Genomic DNA, 11,875 nt, shown 5'->3' on the forward strand with positions numbered 1-11,875 from the left:
CATCTATTTCACATCTGAATGAACCTCTAATAAACAACTGGACTAATAGGTGGTCATGTCTGTGAGCAAGTTTCATGACTGTTGGTGAAATGTGCATGGCTCAATTGAAAATCTGGGTAACTTCTAACTGCCAAAAAATAAACAGAAGGGATCTTCAACCCCCTTTTGACTTTCTGTCAGAACAGAGAGAAATCAATTTAGTATAACTGGACATTAATGCTGCCCCTTCTTTCCCAGCTGCTTCTAAAATTGACTTTTGTCTCTAGAAATTGCAAGAGTTCCTACAAATATATTTGTCTAATCTGCCTCTTCCCATCTAAACAGGATGTCTAAGGACCTCTCCTAGATCTCATCATTAAAAGGTAACAGGCCTTTCTGTGGAACAGCTGGGATGGAAATACCAATTTTTCTGAAGGCTAGATTGTCAATATACTGTGGCTGGAGAAAGTAGAAGGAGTTTAGTAGGGGCACAGAAGCAAGGAGGAGCCTGCTCTTTAAGGTGCCTTCTGACTTTAGGTGGAAACACTGTACCTCCCACTTGGGTTGTTGAGTGTGGATTCCTGAAGATGATGCCTAGAAATGTGAAAAGAAAAGGAGTACTTGTGGCACCTTAGAGACTAACCAATTTATTTGAGCATTTGGTTAGTCTCTAAGGTGCCACAAGTACTCCTTTTCTTTTTGCGAATACAGACTAACACGGCTGTTACTCTGAAACCTAGAAATGTGATCTACCACCCATGCCATTTCTGCTTTCAGTTATGAAATGAAGGACAGTCTAGTAGATGTTGTCACTATGCATTTTTAAAAGCTTTAAAAAACTACCTGAATATCTCCCAGGAAAATAAATCGTTACAAAAAATGAGGCTAGTAAAAATCCCAATGACCCCATCCCTCTGGATTTTCCAAACCCGTTATACTCCCTACAGAGGATGCAGTTGGATGAAGGCTGTATTTTTTGAGCAGGGCATAAGCACATGTGCGCTCTCCCGGGAATAAATAGAACTCGAAGCTCGTTTCTTCCCGCTAGGTGGCGCTGTTTTCCCTAAACTTTGCAAAAATAGCCGATTTATGAAATAAATGCAATCCAACGCTGCCTTAAACCACATGACATAACATCAGCTTACAAGCTCCCATTAAAATCTCAATTTGGGGAAACTGATTCTACCTCTGAGCAATGGCAATACAATTATTCCCACAGGCAGAAATCAAGAATCACATCAAAACAACACCAAACTTTCATCTCTCGCCTAAGAACCACCACCAGCACCTGTCTTGCAAACACGACATGGTTTCCTTGAATACATATAACAACGGGCAAGTCCCTGGATGAAAACAACACTTAAAGAGGATGTTTTGCAACCTCGCTGGTGGTTTTAAAATGTCCTAACTCAAGGCTTTATTCTGCCATCCCGACATTGATTAATGCCTTATTACCCGCTGAAATCCGTGGGACTTTTTGTTGAGTAGGGTGTTACTCAGCACGAGTAACGGTAGCAGAATCTAGCCCTCTGAGATGAACGTAATGTTTGCTTTAGCCTATATAGCTATCCATCTCTCTCGGTACTTATTTGGCTCTCATACGCATGGTATCTGAGTGCCCGGATAGCTGTCAAACTAGCTTGATCTTGAAAACATTCTGTATTTTTAAATCATAGTAGCTGGGGATAGGAAAACGTATCTACATATCGATCCTTCTGTGTTTTGCAATAAGGATGCCAGCTAAGCCCCGGCAGCAAAACCCCTTCTAAAAAAAAAATGTTTCCATTTTGATCAGTGTTTTGCCATTAAGTTCACTTTTTCATTTAGATGGGAATAATTTGGCACAAGGACGCTGCAAGTCCGGGGGCAACCAGAAAATAAAAGAAAGAAAGAAAGAAAGAAAGAAAGAAAGAAAGAAAGAAAGAAAGAAAGAAAGAAAGAAAGAAAGAAAGAAAGAAAGGACTCGTCTCTCTCTATCTCTCTACATGCACAGAGCATGCAATGAAGAAAAAGAACCAAAGCACAGAATAAGCATTTACAAATGGATAGAGAAACTCTACAGAGGATCTGAACGGACTCTCAGGCAGAAAGAGCACCTGGTTAAGAAGCAAATCAAGAAGCAATTAGGGAGGGGAAGGGTGGAGGGTGGATATCATGCCGGAAAGAGAGTCCAGGTAGCAACCCCAAAGCAGGCTAAGAAGGAAGCAAGCAAAGGTTCACAGGGATTCCTTGGGAGGGGGTGACCCTTTGTTGCAGGGAACAGACCCCAGGGGTTGGTGCCTTTCCCCTCCAATCCACTTTCCCCCAACCTCACCGGCTCTGGTGCTTACCTTATCGGCTGCATCAGCCCCTCCAGCCCGCTGGGGGGGAAGGTGTTAGGGAGGGGCAGGTGGACGCTGGAAGGACCGGGAGGGGGGAGATGGTGGGATTGTCCGCAACAGGGCAACCCCCCCTCCCTTCCCAAAGAGCCCCCCCTGTTGGGTTAAGAGCCTCGCCACTCTCTTCAGCAGCAGGACAGGGAGAGCAGCATCTTCCTCTCCAGCTGCATGTCTGCGAGAGACTGGCTGAGCCAGGGCAGGGTGTGAAAGGAAAGTGATTTCCCAAGCAGATCACTCAGCCTGGGAGATAAAACGAAGCAGACAGACAGGCAGGCACAACGGTCCCCCCCCCCCCCCCCGCCCCTTCTGCAAAGCTCTCCGTGTGCTGGTGTGAGAAGGTTAGTTAGCATGCAACAGGGGGGATGGAAAACAGAGGCAGCTCAGTGCAAGGCGAGGAGCAGGGGGAGAGAGCTGGTCTGTGGGTGTGCGCCCCAGTGATCCACAATCACAGGGATGGGAGTGAGGGGTGGTCAGCAGAAGAAAGAAAGTAATTAACAGTGGACAGGAAATTAGGGTGCAGGCAAACAAACGGGGGAAGTGAATGCACAGGACCCTGCCCACCCAGGGCTCATTCCTGTAGGATTTAGATCTGGCACCTTTCCATTTCTGCCCTGAACTAGTTAGGATTGTCCACCTGCAGCTCAGAGGAGGAACAAAAATCTGACATGGTCCCAGGAAAAAAAGAGAGTTGGAAATGGTTATTTCCTGGGGGAAATTATAATCACAGATTCAACATACACACATACAGTATGCATGTGTGCCTGTGTGGGGAGTACATGCATACACATGCACAAAACACAGTTGTAATCTCTCTATGTGGTGTTTTCTTAACACAGAGAGTGGGAGGGAGTACAGAAAGGATTGTCTAGAGGATAGTTCTGCTAATGTATGCATGCATTGTAGATAATGCATTGGGTAAAGCAAATAAACCCCAACATGCTTGGGCAAGTTGATTTTCTATTTTCACATTTTCCTCACTGGGGAAAGGGAAGCGAACAGTACAAATGAAGGAGCGCAGCCAGGAGAGAAAGGAGAAACCAGTGCATTGTTCTAGATGATAGAACCATACAAATTACATAAAGAGGTAGATCTTTTGTGTCCCGTAGACAGGGGGGAAATAAATAAAAGAGGAGAGAATCCATTCAAAGCTGTAACTAAAATGGAGATTTAATATTCTCTGAGCTGCTGCTGTCAGTCCCACCACTCAGGTGCGGATACATGTGTGTTAAATCAAACTGCACATATTGTACACGTCACACAACTCATTAGGCGACCAAAGCTGTTGCCTATGGAGTCAGTGAGAGTTTTGCCATTGATTTCAATGGGAGCAGTGCGATGAAGAAATTACATACAAACCCAAATATTTAGGAACTTGGTCTAGTCCTGACCTGGATCCCTCATTCATCACAACCAGCAATCAAGGTTGTGATACTGTAGAAAGCCTGACCGACTGAATTCAGAACTAAAGAGAGGCTCCGGCCTACACTGAGCTATTTCCCTATATATTATTATTACTACGGCCTTTATTTTAATAGAAAGTGAATGAATGCACAGCTCCGAAAGTCTGTGTGCCAGACAGACAACTAATTACTGCAGTCCCAGAGTGGTGAACATGCTAAATATGCAGTTGCCTTTGCAAGTGTGCAGATAGGAGCAGCTCTTTGCAAAGAGTTTTTCAGTGTGGAAGGCAACAAATGCGAATGGCAGCTATCAACTGCTTGATTAAGTCTGCAAAAAAAGAAATGCATCCGAGTTTAACAATATGAGTGAAAGTGTATCAGGTGCAAATTAGAAAACGGGCATGCATTAACAATAACAAATATAAACATCCCTGCTGCAAAGCTCCAGTAGAGCAAAGACGTCTTTTTTTAAGCATGAATCTCCCAAGTATACACTACTGAACAAGGACTAGTTTAACCTTGGGTCAGATGTGAACGAGCTAGGGATGGTTTGATGCCTGGCATAAAACCAGTAGCATCTCTCTAATAATAACTAATAGTTTTATCATAGTATCCTGATGCCCCTCCATCAGGGACCCTCATTGTGCTAAACACTGTACAGACACAGTGAAAAACAGAGCCTGCCCTGAAGACATTACAGGCTAATTTAAGACAAGACACAACAAGTGAGCGTAACAAGGGAAAGAGGTGCAGAGTGGAAATGAGAACATGCATTTCCATAGGCCAGCTGTGTGCACAGCAGGGTGGATTCCAGTCAGATAATTAAAAACCATTGTAAAGGTACATATAAACACAGAACTAAAGTCTTCACTGACCCCCTACCTAGCTGTTAACCTTAGGCATCATCAGAGGAGTTGGCACCCATGGGAGTTGCTGTGTGCGGAGCACTATTGAAAATCTGGGCTTTGTTGAGATGCCTGAATGGGCGCTACGCTTTTTCGAAAATCTGACCCTAATCCTGCATTCTGAGGTCTTGGAAATCAGGCCCTGAGCTTCTCTTGGAATATCTGGTCCCTGGTGCTTCATGCAAAATACTGGATTGACATTGCAGGAGTTTGGAGCCTTCTCTCTGCAGAACAATCTCTTCTCTTCTACACTGCACTCACATCAGGCATAGTCATCACCAGTGACTGGTGACGTAGCTGTACAAGGAAGTCGTTTGTGGACAATCTGACGTAGCCACTTATTAGAATTCTCTTGTCCTTTCAAGTGGGCATTTCGCTCTTTGGTGAAGAAAAACAATCCATCCTTCTGAACATGGACACGATGGTAGGGCAACACAAGCTGAAAAGGAGATGACAGTTATTCCAGACGAACCAGAGAATTGAGGGAGAAAAGGAGAGGAAATCTTTGCTCTCCATGAGTTAATGGATCCTGTGGTTCGCAGCCTGGTCTAGATTGTGTGGATGCTTTGGGCTCTGGCCTAGCCACCGGTGTAGGGCAGTTGATGGGATGTGGGAAGCATGTGAATCCAAGGATACCCACATGCCACTCCAAAAACGTCTCCTATCCAGTTAGAATTCCCTTTGGGTAGAATGCACAAATACACGTTAATTCAAAAGAGAAGTGTGGCCCACTGAGGTCTCAATATTACATGGGCTGAGGGCTGCTGTCCAGGAATCCCAGCAGCTTACTGCAGCGGATGTGGTACCATGGGCATCCCTCTCCTCACAAGCTATGCACAGTGTAACTGCTTGCTTCAAGGTCAGCTTCTCTGCTATGAGTTGGTGAGAATGGGGGACGGAGGCTAGCAATGGTCAAACCAGTTCAAGATTAGATGAGACCCAACCTGAACCTTAGCCCAAGACTGTTTCTGAGGTCCACTAAAAGATGATCAACTGTTAAAAATGCATCTTCCTGCTTTCTATGCAGGGCTGGGACCTGGCTGGGAAACGAAGCAGCTAAATAATATATTTCTACAGGTTTTCTGGCCCGACTGGAATCAGGAACCATTGGAAATATCAAGACCATCTTCTCAGTATGAGTGGGTGTATGGGGTCCCTGGAAGGCAAGGGTGTGATGGGGTGACCCTGTCACCTGCTAGGGAAAGAACTCCCCCCCCCCACCATGAGAGATGTGCTCCTCCTGTGGGGTGATTGACTGATTGCCTCCCAGCCACAGAGGGCGGAACTAAGTGATGAGCCTTTAGTCAGCTCAGCCTTATAAGGAGCCTGAGGGAGTCTGGGAAGACAGACTGCAGAGGATGCAGGACTCTTCTGCAGGCGAAGGCTGCCTTTGGCTGGAGAGCTGAGCCACAGGAATAGAGCTAACTCCTGTGGTGGGCTCCTGGGAGAAGGCGCTGGGCAGCCAGGGAGGCAGCCCTGGAGTTGTTGTGCCAGCTGAGGAACAGGGAGCAGGGTAGGCTCCTGTTGGGGAGGAACCCTCAGCTAAGGCCTATAAGGAAAAGGGAACTGAAGAGAAGCCCAGGAAGGCAGAAGACCATTGGGATTTCTGTGGTATCTGGACTCCCAGCAGGACAAAGCCTGGGGAGTCCATGCCCTGGGCAGGGCCGGCTCTAGGCACGAGCAAAACAAGCAGGTGCTTGGGGAGGCACATTTCTAGGGGCTGCCTTCCGGCGCTGGCCACGCCGCCCCTAGAAATGTGCCCCCGCCACCCCAGCTCGCCTCCACTCCACCGCTGCCGCTCCCTCCCTCCCAGGCTTGCCACGCGCCAAACAGCTGTTTCACGCGGCACGCCTGGGAGGGAGGGAGGAGAAGCCGAGCGGCGGCGCGCTGGGGGGAGGCGGTGGTGGTGGAGCAGAGGCGAGCTGGGGAGGGGAGCGGTTCCTCTACCCCCTCCCCGTTACTTCGTGCGCTCCTCACCTCTCTCTCCCCTCTGCCCCGCCTGCTCCCCTGAACGCGCTGCCTCTCCCTCGCCTGAGAGGGAGCGGGGAGAAGCGGAGCGGCAGTGCGTTCAGGAGACCAGGCGGAGCGGAGGTGAGCTAGGGCAGGAGGCTGTGGGGTGGGGGAGCCACAGGAAGCAATGGGGCGGGAAATGCGGTGCACCCGGGGGAGGAGGCAGGGCCGGGGATTTGGGGAAGGGGCGGAGTTGGGACAGAGCCGGGGGCGGGGGGCACAAAAAAAAGCAGGGGGGGGGGCAAAATTTTTTTGCTTGGAGTGGCAAAAATCCTAGAGCCGGCCCTGGCTCTGGAAAGAGAAAGAACTATGAGTTGAGCCCGCAAGTGGAAAAGAACCTTTTGTCTATGTCAGCTTGGGACTAGTACTGAAGACTATATTCGTGGTGGGACTTTGAGTACCCTGGAAGCAGATGGAGCCTTTATGTGACTTGGCCAGAGAGCCAGGCCACAGCAGACCCAGAGAGAGAGAGAGAGAGGGAGGGAGGCCATCACAGGGCCAAGGAAGCGGCCACCACAGGGACACTGGAGATGAGGACCCCTGGTAACATCGCTACAAAGGGGTGCTACTTGAGGTGCGGACTACCCTTACAAAGGGGTTAACTTCGACTGGGACCCAGGACTCCTGGGTTCTATTTCCCGCTCTGCTGGATGATGATTTGCTTTATTCTCCTGAGCAAAATGCTTTCCTCCTCTGTGCCTCATTTCCGCCTTATCTCCAAAGTGGGGCTAATAGCTAATATCTCATAATAATATCTAGTTCCCTAGGGCAGCGGCGAGGACTCAGTCAAAGGGCCCTGAGAAGCGTGATGGGTTACATCATTAGCCACAGGCGGCTTAGGAAAGAGGTGGCAGTGTCTCTTCCTTCCATAGCCCTGGTCAGAAAGCACAGCACCAGGACTTGGAGGGGAGTTGGGCAGCCCTGAGACCCTCCGCTTCCCGGCTCCCAGAGGCCCAGCCTGAAGGAACGAGTTGTGAATGGCTGATGAGCCCCTCCCCCAGCCCTTGAGAGATGATCTTCCTTCTGTGCCCGCGTAGCAGAGTGTCTCATCGCTTCACTCCAGCGCTTTCTCACCCTTAGAATACACTGGACAGGGCTGACGCATGTGGAGGTGAAGAATGTTCAGCTGTGACAACCGGGGCTGGGTATTATACAACCCCAGCCACCAGCACAGCACCTTTTCAAAGGCTTCAGATCCGCTACAAATTGCTTCTGAATGACAATGGGAATTTCTCGCCCTTCACAAAGCCCCACTATTAGCATCTTTATTGGAATAAACTAGCTAATTTCTCCAGTCAGAAGGCTTGTCTGGAGAATACCTAATTCCAATTAAGTGGATATTCATCAGCAGCTCTGGCACTTGGAAGGCAGAAGTGGGGGCTGTTGCCTTGCCTGGTGCTTAGCTCGCCACCTGCTGAGGTCCAGATCTCCGGCAAAGACCATGGAAGGGACCCAATCAAATCCAAGTGCAAACATCAAGGCAGGAAACCGCTAACGACCAACCCAGCCACAGGGAACTTGCGTTTCTCAGTTCGGCTTTAACTGTGTCCAATAACTCACAGTAAAAACCAGTGAGATATAGTGTAATGTGTTTGGGGAGGGGAATGTGAAGAGGAGATACTCAGTAAGTTAGCCCTTTGCTCAGCTGGGGTGAATCAACAAATCTGTTAATTTCTGCATGGATCAAGACTATGGGGCATTGGGTGCGGGGGAGAGATAGCTCAGTGGTTTGAGCATTGGCCTACTAAACCCAGCTTTGTGAGTTCAATCCTTGAGGGGGCCATTTGGGATCTGGGGCAAATATTGGGGATTGGTCCTGCTTTGAGCAGGGGGTTGGACTAGATGACCTCCTGAGGTCCCTTCCAATCCTGATAATCTATGATTCTCTGATCTATGAAATCTGTCCTTGGCCCAGCCAGGCTTCAGCACTTGTTGACTTCAACTGGAGTTGCACCAGGGAGGGATTCTACTTGGTCTCTCTGCCTGTTGTAGGTAATGCTAAGGCACCTATCGCTGTGCTAAATGTTGCTGTTTCTCTTGTAAAAAGTAGAACAGAGTTTCGCAAAGTGTGGTCTGCAGAGCAACAAGGGGCTGTTTGGCAAAAGTGGAAGGAGTTCACATGGTGCGGGTTCTCTTTGTTTCCACATGCAAAACTGCATTAAAAGACAGCACAAACTACCTTAACCGCATACCCAAAAATCTACAAAGAGATAAAGCCCCTCGCTGTTCTTGCTCTTGAAAATGCATGAGTAAAGCATGTGAGATCTGGGATGAATGTACTTAGATGATAAGCTCCTTGGGGCTTTTTGTGTGCTTGTATGTTTGTACAGCACCTAACACAATGAGGTACTGGTCCTTGGCTGGGGCTCAAATATTACATAAAATACCTCTTGTCACTTTTCTGTGCAATTACTGTGGTAGCCACAGGGATATTCTGAGCTTACCTGTGGGAGGGGAGGTGGTTCGTACGATGGTGAATGGCAGCAAAGGTGTCCAGGGGATGAGCTGCTAAGATGTCTTTCACACTATGAAGAAGTCTGACAACTCTGGTGTCTACAGTAAATCTGGAGACCGGGCACTGGAGAGGGTGGACCAGTGCCCTGAGGTGGTACAGATGCCTGGCTAGTGTGTCTTGCTCATGTGCCCAGGGTCACACTGATTGCCAGATTTGAGGTTGGGAAGGGCAGACTGGCTGAGACCTTGAGGATTTTTTTGCCTTCCTCTGTAGGATGGGAGGTGGTTCTCCTGCTGGGATCATCTGGGCACATCCCACTGAATCAATACCCAGTCATTGCAGGGGCCTCGAGCATTGGCAGCCCCTCAGTCTCTTGCATTGTCTGCCTGAGGCACACAACAGGTTAATCTCCTGAGGATGAAATACTCTAGTCTAAATAAAGTCATTGGGCTCATTGTAGAGGTATTCTGGCCACAAACTCTCAACTCTGTGACATACAGGACACGCAATGCAGCTGAGTTAAGGTTGCTGCTGGAACCTTCATTTTTACAGCATTGGACTATTTCTGATTTTAATGGTGCAGTGTCCACAGTGTAGCCATGTGGTATTTTTGCATAGAACAGGCATGGTTAGGGCCCTCTGATCAGCTGGGCCTGAACCCCTCCTAGACTAATAGTAGTTGATGGCTGCTGTGACTTACAGTCTGTCTCTAGTAAGGACACTTTCTCTATACTTTATAGAAAGGACTCAGATGTAACCCATGCAGCCTTCATAGTCAAGAGGTATTTATGCTCTCCAGTCAGTCTCATTTTGGAGATGGATTTTTTAAAATATTTTATTCATTTACAAGGAAAAACTCAATCTGGGAATTTCAGAAGTGTAATTTACATACAGTGACTAAACACATCCCTGGAATGTGGAGCATCCACCCGATTTTCTGAAGAGGCTTCTCAGATATAAGACTGCTGCAGTGGAAGCCACAGAATAAGACAGGGATCGGCAACCTTTGGCCCGCGGCCCGCCAGGGTAAGCTCCCTGGCGGGCCAGGCTGGTTTGTTTACCTGCTGTGTCCGCAGGTTTGGCCGATCACAGCTCTCACTGGCCACGGTTTGCCGTCCCTGGCCAATGGGGGCTGCGGGAAGCGGTGCAGGCCGAGGGATGTGCTGGTCACCGCTTCCCGCAGCCTCCATTGGCCTGGAGTGGTGAACTGCGGCCAGTGGGAGCTGCGATCGGCTGAACCTGCAGATGCTGAAGGTAAACACCCTGGCAGGCTGCGGGCCAAAGGTTGCCAATCCCTGGGCTATAGGGAGGGGTGGCGTGAAGCAGGGAGAGAAACTTGTGGTCTCCTTAGATCTGGAAATGGTGGATAAAGTAAACCTTACGCATCCACCCAAACCTTCCTTCAAAACAGAACCAGAATCAAACTTCTTCTGTGCTGTGAAAAACATGTATGTTATCTTTGCACTCCCACCCCATAATTCTGCTGCTGCTGCTGAATGCCTGGGTGCCAACTGGGAATAGAAGGGCCAAAAATAGCCCAATTTAGGCTCCACTGTCCCATGTTCAAACCACATTTGTGTGTGGTGTTGTTGACAACCACACATTGCACAAGCCCATCTCAATCCCTTTATGGAGGGAGAGTGGGTGAGTCTCCAGTGGGCTGTAGCACACTGCTGCTCCACCAAGAAGCTTAGCCAACAGGCTGGGTGTAGTGTGGATCCTCTAAACTGGCGTGAGGGGAACGGTCACATCAAAATGGATTTGCTTTGCTTCCTGCTTGGACGGACAGAGCTTATGCAGCACACAAGGGGTCAAATTCTCTGTTGGTGCAGTTCCACTGAAGTCCATGGAGTTACATCAGCAGGGGATTTGGCCCAGGGCAGGCAGCTCCTTTAGTTTTCATCTCCCCCCGGTGCCAGTTGCACACACTGCCTTTATCTACCTCTCTGCTTTGCATGGGGCAATAAGGAAAAGCCAAACGTGTTTACTCTTCCGTGTCACCTTGAGTAGCAAAGCGGTGCTTAGAAAACAGCAGCCACACATCAAGCTTCTGTCTGCGCATTCCCCCCCTGCCACTGACTAAGCTCAGCTACCTGCCTTTCTATCCTGGCCTGATGGCACCAAACACCCCGCACAGCAAGCCCGTTCTCACCTCCTTGGAGGGTTAACGGAAACAAGAGATGGGCGACCTAACCTCTAGTAAACAAAGCATGGGTGCCTGGTGGGGTCAAAAGACAAAAATGAGAGCAAGCCCATACACGGACTAGGCTAATGCTGCTGCTGCTCCTTCTGCCACCTGCAATAAGGCCCCTGGATCGAAACTCCTGCTTCAGGAATCTCACTTCATCATGCTATAAATGTCGCCTTTTATCTCGATTGTGGTTATATGATCTAAATAATTAATTGTTCTGTTTGTTAGAGGGGGTTTTGCTTTTTTGCTTTTCTGGACACTTTCTGCTCATGTGCTGTTTTTTATAAAGGCAAAATGATTCTTTAATGCTGACATTAATATTGCATGATATTTAATACACATTATTAAAAAAAACTGATCAAGCTCAAATCCACAATAGGAAGCCAAAGTTGTCAGTGCTGAGTTCTCTTTCCAACCCGGGTTGTATAAATAGCCCAGTGCAGAGCAGTAAGTGGGAGACTTAGTCATGACCCCCCGTCTGTTTTCTTATAATCAATTAGTAATTATTAGGATGTACATCTATATAGGGTCTTTCATTCCAAAATGCTTTACAAACT

At 48.3% G+C, this 11,875-nt stretch overlaps 1 protein-coding gene across 1 annotated transcript in view; it reads right to left on the bottom strand.

Annotated features, from left to right (window-relative positions):
- The window catches only part of RGMA (repulsive guidance molecule BMP co-receptor a), a 35,261-nt gene extending 32,713 nt beyond the window's left edge, over positions 1-2,548 (bottom strand). Inside the window, exon 1 of the mRNA XM_084640457.1 lies at positions 2,310-2,548. Within this exon, the coding sequence (XP_084496583.1) occupies positions 2,310-2,323 (14 nt within the window). The 5' untranslated portion in view covers positions 2,324-2,548. The remainder of the gene's footprint in view (positions 1-2,309) is intronic.
- Between the last annotated feature and the right edge of the window lie 9,327 nt (positions 2,549-11,875).

The sequence above is a fragment of the Lepidochelys olivacea genome (assembly GCF_965140295.1).
Source record: "Lepidochelys olivacea isolate rLepOli2 genome assembly, chromosome: 10".
Taxonomy (NCBI): domain Eukaryota; kingdom Metazoa; phylum Chordata; order Testudines; family Cheloniidae; genus Lepidochelys; species Lepidochelys olivacea.